The following is a 26,329-nucleotide window of genomic DNA, read 5'->3' on the forward strand; positions in this document are numbered from 1 at the left end:
TCGACGAGTGGTTGCAACAGATCCCGGGAACAACATCGGATATCTCGGTCCAGAAAAGCGCAGTGCTGGGAACAGCACGGATACTGCGCAGAACCCTCAAGCTTCCTGGCCTCTGGTAGAGGACCCGAGCTGAAATGGGGACAGACACCACCCATGGTGGGTGAGACGAGGATTTTATATATATATATATATATATATATATATATATATATATATATATATATATATATATATATATATATATATATATATATATATATATATATATATACAGTAAAGTCTGGTTATATCGATAGTACTGCTTATTACGATATATACTATTACTATTACGATACTATTTCTATGAACGCAAGGAGAAAATTTACATGCCGCAGGATCGGATATATCGATAGTCCGGTTATATCGATATTTTTTCCAACTCCGACTCCCGAGAATATCAATATAACGAGACTTTACTGTATATATATTTACAGGTTTACGTACGTTGAATGTATGAAAATTTGGCAGCTGCTACAATGAGTGATGTGTCGTTGAGTGATGTGTCGTTTGTGAACGAGCCCGTTCTCCTAAAGGAAAATGGGAGCCGGCTTGTTTTGGTCCGCTATTCCGCGCCCCCAGTCGTAGGTTAAAGCCATGTGATTGGTCAAGGAAGCAGCAGTGAGGGGCGGGGGGGTTGCAGACAGAGAGAGAGTGAAGCCATTCTCCAAAAAAGAAAATGGCTGCCGACATTTTTTTTGTCCTCTATTCCCCGGCCCCAGTTTTCGGTTAAAGCCACGTGATTGGTCAAGGATGCAGCAGTGAAGGGAGGTGGTTTAAACATTAAAGAGACAGGCAAACGACAGAGAGACAGTGAGAAAATGGATCAAAAACAGTGAAATTTGGACTCGTTTTAACTTTGATAGTTAAAAGGCAGTGTGTAGACTGCAAGGTTAAAATTCTCATCAATCAGGCTCCACAAATAACCAGCACTAGCCATCAGTTCAATTTGAAATGAAAAGACAAGCAAGGGAACCAGCTATTAATGATGTTTCTCGTGTGTCTGCTTGCATCTGTTGCTGTTGCAATATCACAACTGCCAAGATCTACAACCCAGAGCTCCTTCATACACTTTATGCAAAAAGCTATCCATTCCATCAAGCCATCAACGACCATCACAAAGGTCAATAATACGACTTTATAATAAAGTACAGTTTATTTATTTAATTATAATACCGCAGCACATTTATTATACATGAAATAAGTTATATTTTGTGTAGATTCAAGGCTAAGAAAATTAGATCGTAGAAAATTATGTTTTATGGGGACTTTGGAATGGATTATTCTCATTTTAATGGTGTCCTATGGGAAATTAATTTTTGGGATACATACGTTTCGCACTTACTCTGTCTGGGAATCAATTAAGTTCGTAAGCCAAGGTATCATTGTAGACAGTTTAGATTTTTGTGCATAAAATGATCATTTAATTTTGGAATGGCAATACGTATTATGTCAAAGTCAGCTTTATTGTCAAATATGCTAATATGCATTACATACACCACCATATGTAATTACTATCCTCTCTGACCCAGGGTGCAAGGCACTTATAATGTGGCTAAAAAAAGACAGACAAACCATGTAAATTGTAAATGTAAATTGTCTGTCAGCATCATTACAAACAGAAACGTTTTTTTTTTTTTTTTCAAATATGGGCAAGTTGGTGAATTTTATTTGGCTCAGCCCGATTGGTGGCAGGAAGTTGCTGCCATGTTTCGCTGGCTGCTTTGTTGAGGTTTCCTTCATGGTTTCCTGCAGGTTTTAGCATTAGACTTGCGATGGAATCAAGTTGGACTACGTTTTTATTTCAAGTAAGTCATATAACTCTGACGTGTGTCCGAAAAATGTACTATATTCATTTGCATATAGCTGCAAATTATGTTAACAAAAATAGTGATTGTTGTTTTGCTTTTTTACACTGAAGTTCGGTATACACAGCAAAACAAAGGTGTTAGCTTTGACTTTCTCGCTCGCCCGTTCAGCACACAAACTACTATATCGAATAAGCGAGCCACGTTCAAGCGATGCAGAGATAACCGAACCACCGCCTCGTTTAAGGGGATTTAACGACACCCGACTTGCAACACTTATGTTTTTTGAAACGGTGATTTTACATCGTCTTCACTAAGCTACCATTGCGCGCGCGCTAACTTAGGAGCGCGAGCCAATTGCTTTTCCATTGAGCCATGCTAAGCGTGTTGGCTTATGGTTCATTTATCCTTCGCACTGCAGCAATCTTCTTCACCGTTGACTGAACGGATTTCAGTTAATTATTTGTTCTCGGTGATTAGCGTACGTACATATATGAAGCATAACGTGAGTTGACCACAAACCACAATAGGGGATCACAATGTAAACTCAAAGCTAAGATAAGTAGCGCGCGTAGCCATTGCCAAAACCTCATACGAAACCATTACAAACTTTCCAAACTTACCACGCCACAGGAGCATCGCCTGAACCACAAGTTATCAAAAATGTCACATTTGAATGCCATTGCCCCAAACGGACTTTATTTTATTATTTGCAAGATGTTCATTTTAAAGTCGCCTCAAGTTATCAATTACGACTTTCAAGTTTAAACCTATGAATAGTGTTCAAGACACTGGAGGTTTTATCACAAATTAAAATACGGCGTGCAGCAAACTTCTCCAATTTCAAGATAACATATGCATTTACTATTATTATTATTATTATTATTATTATTAATCAGTTTTTTTTTTTTTTTTTTTTTTACAACGATACTAGTGCAGCGTGTTCTACCGGAAACAAATTCCTTGTGTGTTCTACATACTTGGCAATAAAGATGATTCTGATTCTGATTCTGATAAATATGTTGCTGTCTGTGGTCAAAGCTAATTACACTTTGGTCTCTGCCAAGGTCGTGTCCTCTAAAACCTACAACACATGCAAATTTAAACAATGGTGGCTAGTGTGTCATCTTTCTAGGCAAGGAGGATTCAAAGACTGGGCATCCATCATCTTTTTTAGACTAAATTATTTTCTTAAATCTACATTAGTTGCTGGAAGGTGTTATCCTTGAGAGCTCATTTTTGTTTTTTCACCTCACCTTGACATTGTGAGCTACCACAGGTTGTCTAAAAAGTTATGCAACAGATATCGTGATTATGAATTAGGTATCGACCAGCTTGCCAACGTTCCATGAATCATGCTTTTTTATTTATTTATTTATTTTTTTGCTGAAAAACATGTAAAGACATTTTATGTTGAGTGGCATGTATGAATTTTGTCCGTGAAAGATTTGTTGCAACCAGAGGTGGGTGGGCATTTACATCTATCGTTACCTGTCCATCAGTACCACCGCAAACTCTTGTGTGTCGGTGAATGAAAGACACACATTTTCACTGAGGACAGATTCGTAAGCCAACGTTGGAATAAGTGCAGACGCAAGCAATGGGCATATTTGGGGAGAGACACGGGAACAGCAATTATAGTATAAGAATTAACATTTTGATTTTAAAGTGGTCAGAACTGTTTCGCTAAGAATATGTGCTGTTGATCTTGAAGAGACTTTATTTACGGTTTTAAAGGACAACCAACACCATTTTTTTGTTTCCTAACTGACATCAGAAAAACGTTTTATAGTATCTAAAATACCCAAACATGCAGGCTGATATTTTTTGTCAAATGAAAAACACCAATAAAAATGACTTAAAATGTCCCAAAACCAGTTCAAAATGACCTCTGAAAGTTTCAGTTTCAGAAGGTCCCGCCCCCTTGTTCGTGACGTCACGCCAAGACGTCTTGCCTTGCTCAAGAATCAAAACAATGGCTTCAGATTGGGATGCTTTCTTGTTACTCATCCAGTTATGAATATGATTCAAATTGTTCTGAAGAGGATAGCATAAATGTTTGCAATCGATTAAAAAAGTCCTTCCGTGTCCTTTTGAGGTGTCTGGATTCCAATGTAGCTTCCCAGAAAATGCACAAGATGGCGCCCAAGCTCCGTTGGAAATGGGCTGATTTGTCTGCTGGGAATTTGTGTCAGCTAGTATCAAATAGCAACACACAACGATTCACCATCGTGTTATTTTTTGTTTTCCTTCTAATTTCGCCTTCAACATGGATCGACACGACGTTTTCAGACCAAATCAAGTACCCAAAATGATTTGTGTGTCGCTTTCTCGGGAAAGTAACATTCTTCATTTCCACCATTGCTACCGTCCCTCGCCTAAAAGCTTTACAGTGTTGTGTAAACTTTACACAAAGGCATTATTTAGTCGATGCTTTCACGTGACTAATGACGCCAAAATTTTCACGTGCGAGTTGACAGCTGGGGCAGCGCCGCCGCTCGCGACACTTCAATTTCATTTCATTTCAACGAGTCGCTGAAGCTTTATTTTACACTGTAAAGCTTTTAGGCGAAGGATGGTGGCAATGGTGGAGAAACCCTCAGGGAAGTGACACACAGCGTGAGAGACGTGTCAGGCTGAGATTCACGACAGCCGTGGTGTGCACATGTGACGCCACAAACGCACACCTCGTTTGTGTTTCTCAATGATCTACTTCTCCTCGACGCTGATTTTATTTTTGTGTCTTCTCTGGCTGAACACGAGCGTGTGGTGGTTTTTTTTTGGTCCCATAATAGTAAAATTATCTGCAAAAAGTACCTCGGAGGCGATCGATGTGTGAATTCAGAGAGAGGGGGCGTGGAAAGTAGCGCCGGCTGGAGCTCTGTTCGGTTGTGTGCTCCCGCCGAAGATCACTCCGCCAGATCCGAAGAGCACTCCGCCAGCCGTGGTGGGTGTGTATCGCGAAAAGTAGTGCGTATTTCAAGGTTTAATTTTCATAAATTTGACGTTTGTGAAACGAAAAGTTCGTAAGATAAGGTGTTCGTAAGCTGAGGTCTCACTGTGTATATATATATATATATATATATATATATATATATATATATATGTGTGTGTGTGTGTGTATATATATATATATATGTGTGTGTGTGTGTGTATATATATATATATATATATATATATATAGTAAAGTCTCGTTATATCGATATCCAAGGGAGCCCGAAAAAATATCGATATAACCGGGATATCGATATATCCGACCCTGTTTGCATGTATTTTTCTCCGTGCGTGCATAGAAATAGTATCGATATAACCGGGACTATCGATATATCCGATATCGATATAACGAGACTTTACTGTATATATATATATATATATATATGTGTATTTTATTTTGTTATGCTTAGAATATCTTGTTTTCTATCCTTTCATCCCACCCCAACCCCATCCCTCTTCAATTGCTGCTGTGGACTGCAAATTTCCCCATTGCGGGACGAATAAAGGTATTCTGATTCTGATTCTGATGTGTGTGTGTATATATATATATATATATATATATATATATATATATATATATATATATATATATATATATATATATATATATATATATATATATATATATATATATATATACACACACACACACACACACACACACACACACACACACACACACACACACAGTGGGGCCTTGGCTTGCGAACTTAATTGGTTCCCAGACAGTGTGTAAGGCAAAAAGTGTGTATCCCAAAAATTAATTTCCCATAGGAAACCATTAAAATGAGAATAATCCATTCCCAGGTCTCCATAAAATATAAAATAAGCCTTAAAACTACACACAACATACCTTATTCTATGTATAATAAATGTGCTATTGTATTGTAATGAAAGAAATACACTGCACTGTCTAATAAAGTCACTTTATTTACATTTGTGATGGTCGTTGATGGCTCTTAATTAACACCTGTTGCTTTCTGACTTGTAAGGTCTTACGAAACTGAGGCATCACTTTATCATTCATCATGTTGATGATTCTCATAGCCACAGTCTTTTCTGGATGGAACTGTTCAATAAAAGCCTGCACATCACAAATTCTTCCATGCTGCTTTCAAGGATCGAAGGGTAACATCATGCCAAGCATTTTCTATCAGCTAAGCAGGCGGCAGAGACGTAGGTGTTGGCAAAGATTTTATGACAACAAAAGGCGCAAGTCTGATGATTCCACGGACCTGACAAAAGAAAGTGGGCGGGGGCGATCCGTCCTGCCTATCAAGCTAGGCAAAATAAAATGGCATGCGGGGGGTGGACAAAAAACATGCGATCCCGGAAAGCAACAAACTTACGCGATCGTGGCTAACAATCACCTCGGGCGAAGCAAACTCTTGTGCTGGCAAGTCCAAGACACTGGCGAGGCGTCGTAATCATGTCACTGGTGAGGTGACAGCGACTCGTTGAATTCTCCCAGTATTGGTGATCAGGGAATTGACATCAGCTGGAGTTTGGGAGCGGCGGCCCCGTCCCAGCTGTCATCTCGCACGTGACAATTTCGGCGTCATTAGTCACGTGAAAGCAGTGACTAAAAAACGCCTTTGTGTAAAGCTTTTAGGCGAAGGATGGTAGCAATGGTGGCCGGTACCGGTTTCTTTATTTGTAGAATGGTAGTAGAAAGTTACTCTCAGGGAAGTGACACACAGCGTGGGAAATGTGTCAGGCTGAGATTCAGAGAAAGGGGTTGTCTCTCTCTCTCTCTCTCTCTCTCTCTCTCTCTCTCTCTCTCTCTCTCTCTCTCTCTCTCTCTGTCTCTGTCTGTGTCTGTGTCTGTCTCTCTCGATCGTGTGCATTCAGAGAAAGGGTGTGGAAAGGCAGGGCGGCTATACAGTGAAACCTCTGTTTACGAACCCCTTGGCTTACGAACTTTTCGATTTACGAACGTTACATTTATGAAAATTTTACCTTGGCATACGAACTATTTTTCGGGATACACACGGAGGCGCCACAATGAGTGATGTCTCGTTCGCGAACGAGCCCGTTCTCCTAACAAAAAAATGGTGGCCACTGTTTTTGTCCTCTATTCCCTGCCCCCAGTCTTCGGTTAAAGCCACGTGATTGGTCAAGAACGCAGCAGCGGGCGATGGGGTGTAACCAATCAAGTTCGTAAGCCAAGGTATCACTGTATATGTAATGTTCGACGTAGTTCTGCTTCATGGACGCAAAGCCAGGACTTTGTCCTGGGCTGACCGACATAGACCACTATCGGCTGCTCATTAGTCAAGGAAATTCATCATTGCTGCAACACTGTTACTTTTGAGAGCCTCACTGGAGACACTACAATATTGTCCACCAGATCTCACTTGGCGAAAGCGGTCTGTTTTCTTCCTACTGTGGTCTTCTCTTGAATGAAAAAATTCTCACTGTGTTCACCGTGGTGTGGTGTTCTTGTTTTCCCACTGCTAGAGTCGCGTTCTGTTACTTCAGTTAGTTGAAGATAGACATTGTTGATTTTCTATTCCGTCTGACTTAAATACCATTCCCATGCTCTGTTTTTGTCATTGTAGCATGCCAATGAGGCACTCCACCACCAGCACCAATTAGCCGGGAACAGCCTCTTGCCTTTGCTAACTTCTGGAACGGAGCCACCTGATCAAAAACCAGTGCTACCTATAGTATTAGACCACAAACCACAAGTCAGTGCTGCAGAACTGTTGAAAGACAATGTGGCCAGCGGGACTGCGGGAGGAGATGGTGGAGGACCTATACTTGCTGTTGTCAAAAAAGAGCCGAAATCCAAGACACCATTTATTTGTGGCTATTGCAACAAGGCTTTCCGGGACAGCTACCACCTGCGGCGGCACGAGTCATGCCACACCGGCATTAAGATGGTTTCACGGCCTAAGAAGACACACCCAGCTCCCACCATGGTGCCAATCATATCCACTGTAGCCCGTGATAACAGTGGACCCCCGTCATATATTACTACTGTAGCTGGCATTTTGACAACAGCCACCACATCAACAGCAACGGGCACAAGTATCATGACCCAGATGCAACACCAACAGCAGCAGAACATCCCTAAGAAACCCCCAAAACCTGTGAAAAAAAATCATGGCTGTGAAATGTGCGGCAAGGCTTTCAGGGATGTCTATCACTTGAACCGCCACAAGTTGTCACACTCTGATGAGAAGCCTTTTGAGTGTCCCATCTGTCGTCAAAGGTTCAAAAGGAAGGATCGAATGACATATCATGCGCGCTCCCATGACGGCGGGGTTCACAAGCCTTATATTTGTTCTGTTTGTGGGAAAGGATTCTCCAGGTATGTAGATGCTCAAATTTGAATCAAAAACACACCCAAACACATTTGAGCATGTTCAATAGAAGTATTGTAGATTACTAAAGCCGAACTGGTCACAGTTAAATATGGTAAAGGAAAAGACGTCAGTATGGTCATGATGCACATATGCCCATTACAAATCTTTACAAAATGTAATGTTCGTGGGAAAAAAATTATAAAATTTTAAATGGTACATTTTCAAAAGTTACCCCATAAAATGTATTTAAAAAAGTGATGAAGGTGATGCATTGACTCGCAGGTGGGCAATTAATTTTTTTTCATTAATTTATTTTCCTTTGGGTGTAGAGTCATGTTGGGTGTGATGACACAATTATAGTTTTTATTGGAAACTCCAGTCTCTCCCCTACATATATATTATTAGTAGCCATAATTGTTTACATTTTTTATTTGTAGAATAGTGCTCATTGGTATGCTGACAGATTCTGAACCAATAGCTTTGAAATTTTAAAATGGAAGGTAGTGGGGAAATAGCCAAAATGGAAAGCAATATTGGTTCCTGATGTAAAGGTCCTGAGGCATTTTCCCATAGATTTTTGTTTTGATTCAAAAATGGTCTGCGGGGGTGGCTTTGCATTCACAATTTAAATAATGATAAGAATAATGACTATGCTTTTACTGAATAAATGAGATAAGAATAACTATTGCTTTCACAATGGAGATATTCCCATTTAACAGTAGCAAAGTATAAACGAAGTAAAAGAACTAATATAGGAGCTGCTGTAAAGGCAACCACTCTTGCGGCGGCATCTTGAAGTTATAATAACAAAATATACTCTAATGCAAGACAGAAGACAGTCAATGTTAAGCAGATTCCTTACTTACAGACAGTGTATTGTAGGTGTTCAAATACCTGTCTGTAGTTATTTGAACACCTACAATACACTGTCTGTAAGTAAGGAATCTGCTTAACATTAGTTATCAAGTAGACAGGATGAATTTAGTACAACGAGAAGACAGTCAGTCTTCCATCTTAACCACATTTCTGCCTCTTTGTTGTATGACGGGGTTATAAATGAAAAGAGGGTAGGATCAAAGTGTCCTTTCACCAGTAGATAGATATTTTAAATGCAATGATATTTTCATTGAAGAAAACTATATTCTTAATCTTGAGGGACACAAAAGTGTTTCGAGTTCACAGGAAATTACACACTGAGCAACCACAGAAACAAACAACTTATTGACTGCCAGACGTGCAAAGATGTGTCCAGTACTGCACCAGAGTTTGTCATTGTCACTCGAATTCCAGGACCCACGGAATATTGAGATTTAGTTCTACATAAACACTCAATGTAGTGTAAAAAAAACCTGAGACTGTCTTCTTTCATCAGACAAAAAGAGTTCATTCCTAAATTATATGGGTCTGGAGTTACATGAGCTTGAAATGAGGGCGGCTGTCCAAAATGCAATGCAATACATACATATTGGTTTATATAGCGCTTTAATAACAGATGAAGCTGGAACAAAGCGCTAACGTGGAAAAAGGGGAATGCAGCCCCCTTGTGGAAAGGAAACACATTGCCAGAGGCCATGGCCAGTGCTTTATCGGCACAAAAACAAGAAAAATCAAAACCGAACAAATTTGGGAATGGTGCTGTACATCATATTTTCAATTCCCGAAAAAAATGGTGATTGGTAGTGAATGAGTTAATAAAAGAAACTTTGAAGTTTTGGCGGCCACTTTCAGTTCTTGCTGTTTAAGGCTGTTGATCCTACTTTAATTGTCTTAAATGTCCCCAACGTTCTCTGCAGGCCTGATCACCTAAGCTGTCATGTCAAGCATGTTCATTCCTCTGAGAGGCCTTTCAAGTGCCAAGTCACGGTAACTCATGTCACTATCGTAAAGATTTTTTTTGTAAAAATGTGTCAAATTTAACATGACCATATACAACTCTCTCTCTCTCTCTCTCTCTCTCTCTCTCTCTCTCTCTCTCTCTCTCTCTCTCTCTCTCTCTCTCTCTCTCTCTCTCTCATCCTCTGTCTCTCTCTCTCTCTCTCTCTCTCTCTCTCTCATCCTCTGTCTCTCTCTCTCTCTCTCTCTCTCTCTCTCTCTCAATCTGTCTCTCTCTCTATCTCTCTCTCTCTCTATCTCTCTCACTCAAACGCACACTTCCCCCAGCCACACACACATCGATGAAAAGGTTTCTTCAGCCGTCACCCTTACTTCTTTGAAGGTGTTGGACATTTCACTCCTCATCCAAAAAGCTTTTTCAGTGAACTAAAGTTGTGCTGGCAGTTCTGGCCCTATATATACCCTAATGTCCAGAGGTGGCGATTCCAGACCTCTGCTTTGATAGGTCCTTGCTCTAAGGTTGGGGAGCAGGGGACTATTTCTCTGAAGCTAATCTAATGACTTCTTTTTGTCAATATGTGTCTCACACAGGCCACACACACACACACACACACACACACACACACACACACACACACACACACATACTTACGACCACAACCGCCAGACCCTTTTTTAAAAATTCTACGCCAGGCACCGCAACGTCCTCGCAGCGCAATTTTGGCCAGCCAGTATCTCACTGTCGCACAGCAATTGACCATGTAATGGCATCGGAGGGGGGGTGTCCACCGGCCAACGCGAAAGCCGAGCCGGATGGGCATCGGCGCTTGGGTGCGCCGGACCGCCGTGAGGAAAATGGTGGGTAGGTCCCCGGCACAGGCTGCATCGCCTGATGGAAAAAAGCCTCAAATAGGCGGTGGCGACGTGGGCCGAGCGCCAACGGCAGAACGAATTGTCATTGCGTCGGCGGCATCATGTTGGCGGCATCGCGTCGGCGGCATTCAATATTGGCCTAATTTACAGATACTGGACAGATAAGTGAGGTCATTTTCAACCAATTTTGGCTTTGTGATTATTGGTCGATAGCTATTGTGCATCCTTAACCTCTTATTCATCTTGAATCACTGAATTGTATTTACTCTCAAAACTGCTTTAAAATAAATGGTATAACAACAAAAACAAAACAACTTTTGTATGTATTCATAAGTTTCCTTTGAAGAAAGTTTGTACAAGTATGGTTATTGGATGCAAGGGGTTTCTTTCTGCCTTTCATATTTTGAGTAACCATTCGAGGGTTGGGGTTTGGTTAATTTTTCTTTCTTTTTCTTTTAGGCCTGTACTTCTGCTTTTGCTACCAAAGACCGTCTACGCTCTCACATGATCAGACATGAAGGCAAAGTTACCTGTAACATTTGTGGCAAAATGTTAAGTGCTGCCTACATCACAAGCCACCTCAAGACTCATGGTCAACCCAGCTTCAGCAACCAATGTAACAATAAAGGTAGGGTTTCTCTAAATATCACAATTCCATTTTGAATACAATCCCGTCTTGGAATTCATATTATTTTTTAACCCATGAGCTAGTCATAAAGTTACTGTAATTAAATAAATGAAAATACAATCATATGATCATTTATGCCATTCGTGATAAAACTTTTATTTAAAAAAAACTTTTGTGTTCTTCCCCCCCAAAATAACAAATGCTGCAGTTGCTGTTCTACAAGTATGTAATTGGTTTGATTTGTCCTTCAAATGTATGCTAAAAATAGGGGAGCCATTTTAATTCTTTTGCAGTAATTGTATGTAATATATCTGTAGAAAAAAAGACAGGGTGCCCAGAGAAGACCTGTGGTATTGCGTGAGGAAGTCTGGAGTGACAGAAAAATATGTCAGAGTGGTGCAAGCCATGTATCATGACTGGAACAGGACAGTATGAGGTGTGCTGTTGGTGTGTCAGAGGAATTTAAGGTTGAGGTGGGACTCCACCAGGGGTCAGCTCTGAGCCCCTTCTTATTTGCTGTGGCGATGGACAGGCTGACAGACGATGTTAGACAAGAATCTCCTTGGACCATGATGTTTGCATATGACATTGTGATCTGTAGCGAGAACACGGAACAGGTGAAATTAGAAGTGTGGAGATATGGCCTGGAAAGGAGAGGAATGAAGATCAGTCGCAGCAAGACGGAATATATGTGTGTGAATGAGAGGGATCCAAGCACAAGAGCCATGCTACAGGGAGAAGAGATAAAGAAGGTGGAGGATTTTAAGTACTTGGGGTCAACTGTCCAGAGCAATGGAGAGTGTGGAAAAGAGGTTAAGAAGCATGTCTAGGCAGGCTGGAATGGCTGGAGAAAAATGTCCGGTGTGATGTGTGATAGAAGGGGTTCAGCTAGGATGAAAGGAAAGGTGTATACAACGGTGGTGAGACCAGCCATGATGTTTGGACTAGAGACAGTGCCACTGAAGAAAAGACAGGAAGCAGAGCTGGGGGTAGCATAGATGAAGATTTTGAGGTTTTCTTTGGGAGTGACCAGGTTGGATAGGATCAAGAATGAGTACATTAGAGGGATAACTCATATTAGAGGCTTTGCAGAGAAAGTCAGAGAAGCCAGACTGAGATGGTTTGGACATGTCCAGAGGAGAGAGAGTGACTATATTGGGAGAAGCATGCTCAGCCATTAACTGCCAGGCAGGAGACTGAAAGGAAGACCTAAGAGGAGGTTTATGGATGTTGTCAAAGAGGACATGAAGGAAGCTTGTGTGAGAGAAGACGGTGCACAAAACAGATTACATGGAGGACACTGATTCGCTGTGGCGACCCCTGAAAGACCAACCGACACCTCCTTGACAAATTGCGTCCATAATTTGTAAAATCACTTCAAATGACTTCTACTGACCGCATTTTACAAAGATTCCACCGCATATAGCTACATATTACATTTTAAAACTTGCGCTGAATATTCATGACATTTTGTTTTCGAGTTGATGCCGATGCCTGAAGTGACGTCGCTGAAGGAACACCGTGTTGATCGCAAAATTAGAAGGAAAACTACATAAATAACGTGATGGTGAATCGTTGCGTGGCAGCTAATTGCGGTAACACGCATAAAGAAGGTGTAAGTTTACACAAATTCCCAGCGGACCAGAGCAGTATAGTGCCAGTCGAGGAGCTACCCGGAGTGCGCGAATCCCCGCTTGGATAACCGCTGTCATCTTCTCAGCCTGACAATGGGTAGAACGTTGCTTCCAGTGGTGAAAGAGAGCAATCGTCATAATAGTGGAGCAAACCAATCGGACAAACATTCAGCTGCTGGAACGAGGGGCTAACCGGAGTTAGAGATAGATAACCGCTGTCATTCATACGCAAGTGCATAACTCTTCATCTTGAAAGTTTAAACAACGTTTTGCATGCCCAACCATTAAACAATCTGCATTGATGTTGACATCTTGTAGCTTATTAGTTGTTATTCATGTCCTCATATGCCACATATCACCAAAGTTGATGCTAGATTTCTTATTCACGGAGCTTCATATATGCTTCATATGTTGTCTCTTTCACCAGTTTTGTCGCTTTGCTTACACGGCTTGAATTGATACGTAAGGACTTCTTTAATCGATCGCAAGCACTTATGCTTTCCTCTTCAGAACTATTTGAATCATATTCATAACTGGATGAGTCACAAGAAAGGATCTTTTTCAGAATCTGAACTCTCTGAAGCCATTGTTTCTATTCTGGAGCAAGGCAGTTTGTGAAGGAGTATCCTGTCGAGACGTCACCAACTGGGGGTGGGACTTTCTAAATCTCTCCAGTTTTAAGCTCATTAGTGGCAGTTTTGGGCAACTTTAAGTCATTTTTATTGGTGTTTTGCGTTTGACGAAAAATATCAGTCTGCGTGTTTTGGGTATTTTAGTTGCGATAAAATATTTTTCTGATGTCAGTTAGATAACAAAAATTTTTTTTCGGTTGTCCTTGAAGGGAAAAGCAGTAAGGAAAATACGTTTTTTTTTTTTAGTTGATTTGGACAAGTGCAGTCATCGCCACTTACTTTCTGCTGTATTTGAGATGAGTCAAAGTCCATTTGAAGCTAACGTGGTCCGGACAATGAATGATTGAATGTTTGTTTTTGTAAATCGGCCAAAGAAATTACAAAAAAATAAATACAATTGAACAGAAGGTGCTTAGGTTGACTTATCAAAAACAATAACAACACATTTCTGATCAATGCGAGTACTCAACACAACTTGCTTCAGATAATGTCACGCCACTCGAGGCTCGAAGGCAGGACTCGAGTGACGAAGGAAGGTGGGAAGGTTTGGATCCGAAATACACGGCGAGACAGATTTCCAGGAGCAATAAGTCTTTACTGAGACAGGCATGCAAAAAATAATTAACAGGGAAAGGTACGTGACGGCGACTAACAGAGGCAGACCTGACGGCAAGGTAGTCGCGAGGGTAGCTTCCGGAATTCTCCGACGGAGATGGTAATGTGCGATCGGCATTTATAGTCAGAAGGCACAATCAGTGAATGACAATCAGCTGTGGGAGCCCAGGTGAGAGATGACGGGAGGGGCAGTCTCCAGGGAGCAGCGGAGGAGGTGACGGGAGGGCGACGTGATATGACAGTGCCCCCCCCCCCCCCCCTCAACGGACGCCTCTTGGCGGCCCACCAGGCTTGGATGGGTGAGCCGCATGGAACGTGAGAGATGGGTCGAGGATCCAGGAACGTGGGACCCACTGACGTTCCTCCTGTCCATAGCCCTCCCAGTCGACCAGGTACTGCACTCCCCTGCCCATGCGCCTGGAGTCCAGTATCTCCCGCACGGTGTAGACCGGTCCGTCGTCCAACATCCGGGGGGGAGGTGGGGTGGGTGGGCGTGGGGGCTAAGGAGCTGGTTTCCACTGGCTTGAGGAGGGAAACGTGGAATACGGGATAGTTCCGCATGGTGGGTGGCAGCCGGAGCCTCACCGAGACTGGGCTGAGGATGGCCTCGATGGGGAAGGGACCCGTGAAGCGAGGGCCCAGTTTGGCTGAAGTCCCCGCTAGCTGAAGGTCCCTCATGGACAGCCACACCTCCTACCCAACCTGGTAGCTGGGTGCCTGTCGACGACGACGGTCCGCGACCAGCTGGTTCCTGGACGCCGTGCGTGACAGGGCAGTCCTGGTCTCCTTCCAGACTGAGGTGATGTTCGATCGACGGGACCTCCACCTGGCCCTCCTGGGTGGGAAACAGAGGCGGCTGATAGCCACAGGCGGACATGAACGGGGACCGACCTGTGGCTGTGGAGACCAGGGAGTTGTGGGCGTACTCCACCCAGGGTAAGTGGAGGGCCCACGACGCAAGACTGTGGAGGCACACACACCGGAGGGCTGCCTCCAGGTCCTGTTTCTTCCTCTCCGTCTGTCCGTTGGTCTGGGGATGGTATCCAGACGACAGGCTCGCCGACGCCGCTAGGAACCGACAGAAACGCTTCCATACCTTGGACACGAACTGCGGTCCCCGGTCCGACACGATGTTTGTCGGAATCCCATGGGGACGCACAACGTAGTTAACCAGGAGTTGAGCCGTCTCGATGGCAGACGGCAACCTGGTTAACGGGACGAAGTGGGCCGACTTGGAGAATCAGTCCACTATCGTGAGGACGACCGTCTTGCCACGGGAGGGGGGAGGCCTGTCACGAAGTCGATGGAGATGTGGGACCAGGGTCTGGACGGTACCGGTAGTGGCTGGAGGCTGGCTTTCCCACGGGCGCAGGCCGGGCAGGCCCTCCTGAACCCCGGCCACCAGAACCGTTGGGCGAGTTGGATCGTCCTGTTGACCCCCGGGTGACAGGGTATTTTGGAGGTGTGCCCCCAGATGAGCACCTCAGTGCGTAGGGGCGGGGGGACGAAAAGGCGATCCGCGGGGCAGCCCCTGGGGATGGGGCCTGTCCCCTGGGCTTGCTGAACTTTCCTCTCAACCTCCCACCGCAGGGCGCCCAGTATGCGTTGGGCCGGCAGGATGTTGGCGGTGGGCTCCTCCCTTTTTGCCGGCTCGTGAATACGGGATAGGGCGTCAGGCTTGGTGTTCTGCGACCCTGGGCAGTAGGTGAGAGAAAAGTTGAAACGGGTGAGGAAGAGTGACCATCGGGCCTGTTGTGAGTTTAGTCTCTTGGCAGACCGGATGGCCGCCAGGTTCTTATGATCCGTGTAGACGGTGAAGGGGTGTTTAGCTCCCTCAAGCCAGTGTCTCCATTCCTGCAGAGCCAGGACGACCGCCAGCAGCTCCCGGTTGCCGACGTCATAGTTGGCTTCGGCGGGGCTGAGCCGGCGGGAGAAGAAGGCGCATGGGCGTAGCTTCTGGTCAGTGGGAGAGCGCTGGGACAGGACGGCCCCCACTCCGGACTCAGATGCGTCAACCTCGACTGTGAACGGGAGGTCCGGGTCAGGATGACGCAGGACAGGGGGATTAGTGAAGGCTAGTCGGAGGCGATTGAATGCCCCCTCAGCGTCGGGCGTCCGCCTAAAGGGAACCTTAGTGGACGTGACGTTAGTGAGGGGGAGTGCCTTCTGACTATAACCGCGAATGAAGCGGCGGTAAAAGTTGGCCAACCCCAGAAACCGCTGGAGCTGCTTACGCGTCTTCGGGGTAGGCCATTCTACCACCGCTTTGGTTTTGGCGGGGTCGGCCCTGAGCTGCCCCTGCTCCACGACGAACCCTAGAAAAGACAGAGAGCGGACATGGAACTCGCACTTCTCTGCCTTCACGTAGAGCCGGTTTTGCAGGAGCCGCGCCAGGACCCGTCGGACGTGTTGCCGGTGCTCCTCTGCGGATCGAGAAAAAATGAGAATATCATCTAAGTATACAAACACAAAAACATTGAGGAAGTCCCTGAGCACATCATTGATTAGATTTTGGAAGACGGTGGGCGCGTTCGTGAGTCCGAACGGCATCACCAAGTATTCAACATGCCCTAATGGCATCTTGAACGCTGTTTTCCATTCATCCCCCTCACGGATGCGGACCAGGTGGTATGCGCTACGGAGGTCCAATTTAGAAAAAATTGTAGCTGATTTAAGGGCCTAAAGGCTGAGTCCATGAGGGGGAGAGGGTATTTGTTACGTATGGTGATGTCGTTCAGACCCCGGTAATTGACACACGGACGCAGGGATCCGTCCTTCTTATCAATAAAAAAGAACCCTGCGCCCAACGGAGACCGTGACGGCCGGATGAGTCCCGCCGCAAGGGAGGAGTCTATGTAAGTGCTCAGGGCTTCCCGTTCAGGTTGTGAAATATGAAACACTCTGGAGTCCGGTAATGGAGCCCCTGGCTGCAGTTCAATCGCACAGTCATACGGTCGGTGGGGCGGCAGGGATTGGGCGTTGTCCTTGCTGAACACCTCCCGCAGGTCGTGGTAACACTGTGGCACACCCTTGAGGCAGATGACCTCGGGCGGGCCACCGCGGGAGGGGTCTCGCCCTGCCGTTGCCGACCGCAGGCAGTTGGCGTAGCAGGAGGGGCTCCAGCCCTGAATGGTGGGGCCCTCCCAGGAAATGGACAGGTCGTGGGTATTGAGCCAGGGGAGACCCAATACCAACGGCGCGTTCCGGGAGGGCATAACTAAGAATTGGCGGTGCTCAACGTGTTTTCCCGCCACCCTGAGTTTAAGCGGGGCCGTGAGGTGGGTGACTCGGGCTAACAGTCGACCGTCCAGATCGACGATCTCCTTGGGGGGAAGGAGTTCGATGAGTTGGCAGCCCAACAAGTCAGCCAGCTGGGGGTCGATGATGCACCCGTCGGCCCCCGAGTCAACTAGTGCCCGCACGGTTTGGGAGCTGGAGGGGCCAATTAGTTCGCTGTCCAGCTCCAACCGCGTAACGGGGACCGTGGACTTGGCCTCCAGAGGTTGCCGTGGTCGCCGTTTCGATGGGGACGTGCGGGGGCCTTGGGTGCGAAGCGCCCCGGGGTGGGCGCGGTCGTTCCCTCCCCCTATGAGCATGGGTTCGGGGAATTCTTCCAGGCGCCGCACGCGCTCGCTGCCGGGTGTGGTCGTCCTGGGCCAGCTTTGGGGATCGTTGGACCGCCGGCCGTTCTGCCCCCTCTGCCGCTCCCGAAGACGGTGATCCAGGCCAATGACTATGGCGACCAGGTCGTCGAAGGTGGTGCCAGCATCGCGGGTAGTCAGCTCGTCCTTGAGATCGGCGTTCAAACCGCGACGAAACACCCCCCTCAACGCTCGGTCGCTGTAGCCGCTGCGAGCGGCCTGGATACGGAAGGCGACGGAGTATTCCGCGGCCGAACGGGCCCCTTGGACGCAGTCAAGTAGTCTCCCCTCAGCTTCGACCTCCGTCACCGGATGATGGAAGACCCAGCGTATCTCGGCGACGAAGTCCGGGTACGAGGTGTGCAGCTCCGGTCGGGACTCCCGGACGGCCAGCACCCAAGTTTCGGCTTCTCCCGTGAGCAGGCTGGTGATGAAGGCTACCTTCGCCTCATCGCTAACGTAGGCGTCTGGATGTTGCTCAAACAAGCGTGCACTGCATTAAAAACTGAGCGCAGCGCCCGGTTTCGCCTGCGTAGCGTGAGGGGAGAGGTAGTTGTAGAGCGTGCCTACTCACGGGCGGGGAAGACTGGGCTGTGACGACGGCCATGCGTGTCTCAGCCGCCTCGAAGCGTTGAGCCAGCGTGGTGGTAATTTATCTGACTTCCGCGATGGCTCGAGCCAGCTAGCTCGGACGCTCCGCTTGGGCGGCGAGGAATCTGTCTTCGCCTGCGGGATCCATGGGAGGTCGGAGTATTATGTCACGTCACTTGAGGCTCGAGTGACGAAGGAAAGCGGGGAGATAGGATCCAAAATACACGGCGAGACAGATACTCAGGAACAAAAGTCTTTACTGAGACACGCATGCAAAGATAACAGCAGGATGAGACTGTAGACTTCAACATTAAATTTACTCGTGAGGACATTCAAGAGAACCAACTAGCCTTCTTGGATTGTAAAGTAATTATAAAAGAGGACAGAGCGCTAAAAACGGAAGTCTTTAGGAAGGCTACGCACACTGACCAATACTTACTTTTTTACTCTAACCACCCTTTACAACACAAATTAGGAGTTATCAGAACCCTCCAGCATAGGGCTAAACTAATACCAACTAGCACTGAAGGTAGAGAAAAGGAGTCAAAACATATCAGGAGAGCACTCACTAACTGTGGGTACCCTCAGTGGTCATTCAACAAATGTCAGAAAGAAAGAATAGGGAATGAAACCAATAATTCTCAAGATACAAAAAGGAGAGGAGTAGCAGTACCGTACATTGCAGGAGTTTCTGAAAAATTACAGTCATTTGGCAACATAAAATTCCGACTTATTTCAAACCGATAAACACGTTAAGACAAAAATTAGTGCATCCAAAAGATAGGCTACCAAATGAAAAACAAAGTAATGTAGTTTATTCCATACATTGTAAGAATGAAAATTGTAAAGAGCAGTACATTGGTCAGACTCAACAAATTCTCAAAAAAGACTATCAACATCGCAGGGATAATATAAGTGGACCTCAATCGGCAGTGCATTTGCACCTAAAAGCTAGCAACCACTCATTTGACGACAATGAGGTTAAAATCTTAGCGAAAGAACATAGATGGTTTGAAAGGGGGGTAAAAGAAGCCATTCTTATAAAACAACAAAATCCTTCATTAAACCGGTCTGGTGGGGTGAGGTTCAATTTGGATCGTTCATACAATAGCCTGCTTAGGCAAAACAGGTTACACAACTTTCGTAATGCTGATGAGGGTCGTTATGCTGATGAGGTGATACCGGTGGGAGTGGGGGTAATAGGCCAGTCGTTAGTCAGGAATGTAGGAACAATCAGTGGGGCCACAGGGAGGGGTCCTCTGCCCCCCCAACCTGAGAGTAGGGACCTATCATAGCTGTGTCCGGCGCCACCATGTCTGGACATTGGGGATATATAAATAGGGCCGATACGACCAGTCAGACTTTAGTTCGCTGACGAAGCCTCTTGGATAGGAGGCGAAACATCCGAAACCTTCACATTTGTACAGATGACGGCTGAAGAAACCTTCTCATCGATATTTATATATAGGAAAAAAAATGACTTCAAACTCATCTTCTTCTAGCCAATGAAAATAGTCCGAAATAGAGGAATGCTGCTGATTGCCAGCCCATATTCTCTTGCGATTCGTACGGCTATACCTTGGCTTACGAACTTAATTGGTTCCTAGACAGATTGTGTAAGGTGAAAAGTGTGTATCCCAAAAAAATACTTTCCCATAGGAAACCATTAAAATGAGAATAATCTGTTCCCAGGTCCCCATAAAACATCATTTTCTACTTTCTAATTTTCTCAGCCTTAAAACTACACAAAATATACCTTATTTTATGTGTAATAAATGCGCTATGGTATAATAATTAAATAAATAAACTGTACTATATAATACAGTCATTTTATTTACCTTTGTGATGTCGTTGATGGCTTGATGGAATGGAGTGGCCCGTTTCATCAGCATTAAACACTTGATGAGGAACGCAACCTTCTTCTTTCGCCATTTTGACGAATGATCCCTTGTAGGTGCTTTCTCTGCGATAATTTTACCTGGTTCCTCATCAATTGTGTTCTGTTTAGCTGGGTTGATAGCTTTTTGCATCAAGTGTACAGATGGCTTGTGCGCCTTGTTTGTGGAGCCTGATTGCAGTCTACACTCTGCCTTTGAACTATCAAAGTTGAAACTCTCACTGTCGTCTGCCTGTCTAATGTTTAAACCACCTCCCCTCACTGTTGCGTTCTTGACCAATCACGTGGCTTTAACCGAAGACTGGGGGCAGCCATTTTCTTTTTACAGAACGGCTTCACTCTCTCTATCTGTAAACCCATCACCCCTCATTGCTGCGTTCTTGACCAATCATGTGGCTTTAACCGAAGACTGGGGGCGGGGAATAGAGGACAAAAACAGTCGGCTGCCATTCTGTTGTTAGAACGGGCTCGTTCACGAACGACACATCTTTCATTGAGGCAGCTGCGCGAATGAAAAAAGTTCGTAGTCCAAGGTCAAGTCCGTATGCCAAGGTAAAATTTTCATAAATTTAATGGTCGTAAACCGAAAAGTTCGTAAGCCAAGGGGTTCGTAAACCCAGGTATCACTGTATTAAAATAAAGTGAAAGAAAAAAATCCATTGATTTGGGAGGGAAAAAAGGGACCTTTAAAGCTATGCCACGCAAAGCCCCCAAAGCAAAGTTGCCATGTGTTTTTGTAACCCCTCGTGTGTCTATATTTTTGAATAGGTATAAATGACTGCCAGTGGAACCACTCGGGGCCACGAAAAGGTAATCCAGTCCTGTAGTTTCTAGCAAAATCTCGTAAATTCTCGTAAAACTAGACTCTTGTACTCTAAATAGCACAGCCACCTTGTGATGATGATGATGCAATACAGTTACATATATCAATATGCTTTTCTTCTATCCTTATATTTGCACTATGTAAAATTTGTGTTTTTTTATCTTTTCACCCCCCACTCCCGTTCAATTGCTGCTGTCGACTGCAAATTTCACCATTGTGGGACTATTAAAGGCTTTCTGTTTCTAAATATGACATGAAAAAGTATTCAAGATAAATGGCCAGTTATAATAATAATCATACATTTTATTTCAAGCGCCTTTCAAGGACACTTTACAGTCACAGACAAGCATAGATACAATAATAAATAAAATACAATTATAAATATACTACAAAAAATAAAATACAATTATAAATAGAAACAAGAGAGAGCTACACAGAAAATGCAATTTTAAATAGGTGGGTTTTGAGATGGGTTTTGAAGGTGGTAAGAGAATCGATGTTACAAATTTTGGGAGGAAGTGAGTTCCAGAGTTTGGGGGCAGAGCAGCTGAAAGCTCTGTCCCCCATCGTACTGAGACGGGCAGGGGGGCACACTCAGGTGGAGGGAGGAAGAGAATCTGAGGGAACTTGAAATTTGAAGGTCAGATACGTATGGGGGGGCAAGGTTATGGATAGCTTTAAATGTATGAAGAAGAATTTTAAAGATGATTCTATATTAGTTATTAATCCTGTTGCACCATTTCCCCATGAAGACTTGTGTTTTCTCTGAAGACCAGTGAAATTGAAGGTTTCTAGTATGTATAATTTTTGGGCATTGTTCGATGAAGTTCATGAAGCAGGATCAGTAGATATTTGAATTAACAATACACTGGACCATTATGTAGGCTTGATGCACACTACCTGGCTGTTACCTTTTGAATGATTAGATTGGCATATTGGAGAGTTATAGAGAGTTTTTTTCCTAGATAAAATAGTGTACAAATGCCTCAATGCTTAACAATCAACGCTTCTTGGCAAAACATCTTGGCATTGTCTTCCTGGAACTAATCAGACAGCCCCATTAGCAGTCAGGCACTGTTCATTTAGCTTCTTGCACATAGATTATGTTTCATACAATGTATTCATGTTCAAAATTACAGCGTTTAAATAATCAGTTAGCAGTTTAGTCTATTGATCCTGCTTTTTGAATTTACCCCTTAGGTGATTTGACGGTAGGAGAGATTTTAAATAACTCCTTCCAAGTCCTAATTGGCAACTCCCACAAAGGTAGGTTTCTCCACCAACATTACTCCAGTGAGCATAATGTAAAAGTGATCTACAGTAAAGTCTCGTTATATCGATATTCAAGGGAGTCCGAAAAAATATCGATATAACCGGGACTATCGATATATCCGACCCTGTTTGCATGTAATTTTCTCCGTGCGTGCATAGAAATAGTATCGATATAACCGGGACTATCGATATATCCGATATCGATATAACGAGACTTTACTGTATTTAACATTTTCAGTGACACAGGTAAAGAACGACGAAGTTGATTTGGCTGTTGACTTTAGTATTGAAGTCCTGAAAATTCTTACCAAGATGACTGGCCTCTTCTCCTCCTTTTTCTTTATCACTCCCCCTCCCCCACCCTCCTAGATGCCAACAGCCTACACACCAATTCCGCCGCAATCACGCCTGTCACCAATTCAGCAGCCATCACCTCGACAATGAACCGCGGCGGCAGTGCCAACAATCCAGTTACAATTGCTGCTCAGATGAACATCGCCACCAGCACAGTCAACATAACAAACCCCATTAACCTGCAACACCCGGTCACCCTCACCAGACCCGTAAACCTCGCCTCTGTCAACATCCCCACCACAGCCCATATGAATATCGCCCACCCTGTGGCCATCACCACACCAATGGCCATGAATATTACCGGCCCGCTGAACATTGCAATGAGGCCCATGGAAAGCATGCCTTTTCTATCCCAAGTTCTGCCATCCTCACCTCCTTGGTAGAGGTTTTTTTTTCCTTGCTGCTGAGTTAACTTAGAATGTAACTGCCTAGTAATAGATGATAGCATCATAGCAGTCTCAGTGGATGGGCCCTTATTTTCAAATAGTCAAGCTGGTATACATCCTAAATAATTCAATGACACCCTACAATCCACATGCATTCCAAATTGCATGAATCAGTCCTACAATGAATTGTTTATTTGTATTTTTGAGAGGGAAAGGCATGGCAAAACTCTTGTTAAGTTGTAAAGTCCTTGAGGACATATTGTATCTGACAAATGAATTCATCACATTGATGCAAAATGACGTCCTTTTACAAGTCAAAAATTACCCCTAAAAAGCTGGCCTTCTAAATTAAAAACAAAAAACAACTCTCACAAGGAACATCAGCAAGGAGTGTAAGACTTTCGTGACCTCTGTCATGAAAATGGACAAAGGTCATTCAGCCCACTCCTTGCATGTGTTTGTGTGCGTGCGTGTGGGTGTGCCAAACATTTTCAAACCATGATGCTTCCCTATTAAAAAAGATTTAAACCAACTACCTGATGGGAGGCCTCCAGGCAGTCCGTTTTAAATTTTCACCATATATTTTAACCTATACAGTGATACCTCGGTTTACAAACCCCTTGGCTTACGAACTTTTCGGTTTACGAACGTTAAATTTATGAAAATTTTACCTTGGCTTACAAACCATTCTCCTGCCAAGAAAATGGCAGCCGGCTTGTTTTGGTCCTCTATTCCCCGCCCCCAGTCGTCGGTTAAAGCCACGTGATTGATCAAGAACGTAGCAGTGAGGGGAGGTGGATTAAACATTAAAGAGACAGACAGACGACAGAGAGAGAATGACAAAATGGATAGAAAACAGTGACATTTGGACTTGTTTCAACTTTGATAGTTCAAAGGCAGAGTGTAGACTGCAAGGTTAAAATTCCCATCAATCAGGCTCCACAAATAACCCGCACAAGCCATCTGTACACTTGATGCTAGAAGCTATCAACCCAGCTAAACATAACACAATTGATAAGGAACTAGGTCAAATTATCGCAGAGAAAACACCAAGGGATCATTCCTCAAGATGGTGAAAGAAGAAGGCTCCGTTCAAGTGTTTAATGCTGATGAAACCGACCACTCCATTCCATCAAGCCAATGACCATCACAAAGGTAAATAAAACCACTTTATTATACTGTACGGTTTATTTCTTTAATTATAATACGATAGCACATTTATTATACATAAAACAAGGTATATTTTGTGTAGTTTTAAGGCTTAGAAAATTAGAAAATAGAAAATTATGTTTTATGGGGACCTGTTAACGGATTATTCTCATTGTAATGGTTTGCCATGGGAAATTAATTTTTGGGATACACACTTTTCGCCTTACACCCTCTGTCTAGTAACCAATTACGTTCGTAAGCCAAGGTATCACTGTACTACTGTTGTTGAATCTATTGTGAAAAACCCTGAATACATTCTGCATTCTGATTTATATCAACAGCTAAAAAATGGGAAGTGGTGTAAAATGGAGATAAAACTCGAAAACATACATTTGAAAATCCTGTTCTACCTATTGGCATTCAAATATATGACAAAGAAAATATATTTAATGATCACACTGATGAATGTTCCCCACATATTGGATTGGATTGGATTTGCCTTTATTAGTTTTACAGGGGAGAAATTTACATTTTCACAGCATTTTACATGACATTTCCAATAGATACAAGAAAGAAATGATAGACTGTCTCCAAAAGTTAGAGAAAGGAAAACATATAGACAAACAGATGTATTTTAGATTATACCCGGGAGAGGCCACGCCATGTATCTATAGCCTGCCAAAAAGACATAAAGAAGGGTTCCCCCTCAGACCCATTGTTTGTAGCATTGACTCCTCTACATACAATGCAGCCAAATTTCTTAGCTCCGTTGGTTGGTAAAACAGAATATCACGTAGAGAACACCGCAGGGTTTGTAGAGAGGATCAAAGACCTTATATTGGAACCTTAGGAAACTTTGGCATCTTACAATGTGACTTCTCTCTTTACATCTGTCCCAACCCCAGCAGCAGTCTCAGTGGTGAGGACGACGAGACTGCTGGCGCACCTTTCTCTGCATGAAAGAATCAAACTTAAACCGGATCACATCTGCCAATTATTGGAAATCTGCCTTAATTCCACGTATTTTCAATTTAGGATGACATTTTACAAACAAATTCATTGTTGTGCAATGGGCTCACCAGTTTCACCCATAGTGGCTAATCTGTACATGGAAGAGATGGAGAAACAGGCCCTCACATGCTTCCCGGGGACAAAACCTAGACACTGGTTTAGATATGTGGACGATACTTTTGTCATAATTAAAAAACATCAACATTAAATTTACTCGTGAGGACATTAAAGAGAACCAACTAGCCTTCTTGGATTGTGAAGTAACTACTTATTTCAAACCGATAAACACGTTAAGGCAAAAATTAGTGCATCCAAAAGATAGGCTACCAAATGAAAAACAAAGTAATGTAGTTTATTCCATACATTGTAAGAATGAAAATTGTAAAGAGCAGTACATTGGGGAGACTCAACAAATTCTCAAAAAAAGACTTTATCAACATCGCAGGGATAATACTAGTGGGCCTCAATCGGCAGTACATTTGCACCTAAAAGCTAGCAACCACTCATTTGACGACAATGAGGTTAAAATCTTAGCGAAAGAACATAGATGGTTTGAAAGGGGGGTGAAAGAGGCGATTCTTATAAAACAACAAAATCCTTCATTAAACCGGTCTGGTGGTGTGAGGTTCAATTTGGATCGTTCATACAATAGCCTGCTCAGGCAAAACAGGTTAGGCAACTTTTGCAATGCTGATGAGGGTCGTTATGCTGATGAGGTGATACCGGGGGGAGTGGGTGTAATAGGCCAATCGTTAGTCAGGAATGTAGGAACAATCAGTGGGGCCACAGGGGGGGGGGTCCCGCGCCCCCCCCCAACCTGAGAGTAGGGACCTATCATAGC

The 26,329-nt window shown here is 44.0% G+C and overlaps 1 protein-coding gene across 3 annotated transcripts; it reads left to right on the forward strand.

Annotated features, from left to right (window-relative positions):
- Positions 1-1,748: 1,748 nt before the first annotated feature.
- On the forward strand, positions 1,749-25,680 carry vezf1b (vascular endothelial zinc finger 1b). 3 transcript variants are annotated; one of them, XM_089013229.1, is made up of 7 exons: positions 1,749-1,844; positions 7,400-8,154; positions 9,943-10,012; positions 11,315-11,483; positions 21,262-21,303; positions 22,517-22,582; positions 22,958-25,680. In XM_089013229.1, the coding sequence occupies exons 1-7, from the start codon at positions 1,812-1,814 to the stop codon at positions 23,323-23,325; spliced, it is 1,503 nt and encodes a 500-aa protein (XP_088869355.1). In that variant the 5' UTR covers positions 1,749-1,811; the 3' UTR covers positions 23,326-25,680. The 3 variants fall into 3 exon arrangements, with proteins under 3 accessions (XP_088869355.1, XP_088869356.1, XP_088869357.1); XM_089013230.1 differs by lacking the exon at positions 22,517-22,582; XM_089013231.1 differs by lacking the exons at positions 21,262-21,303; positions 22,517-22,582.
- Positions 25,681-26,329: the final 649 nt, after the last annotated feature.

This window comes from Hippocampus bargibanti, linkage group LG14, assembly GCF_051943395.1.
Source record: "Hippocampus bargibanti isolate YZ-2025 linkage group LG14, ASM5194339v1, whole genome shotgun sequence".
NCBI lineage: Eukaryota > Metazoa > Chordata > Actinopteri > Syngnathiformes > Syngnathidae > Hippocampus > Hippocampus bargibanti.

Coding starts and splice junctions, on each gene's coding strand:
- vezf1b (XM_089013229.1), top strand. CDS start 1,812: ATGGAATCAAGTTGGACTACGTTTTTATTTCAA. Junction 8,155..9,942: donor TGTGGGAAAGGATTCTCCAG/GTATGTAGATGC, acceptor CGTTCTCTGCAG/GCCTGATCACCTAAGCTGTC. Junction 21,304..22,516: donor CCACTCGGGGCCACGAAAAG/GTAATCCAGTCC, acceptor TTTACCCCTTAG/GTGATTTGACGGTAGGAGAG.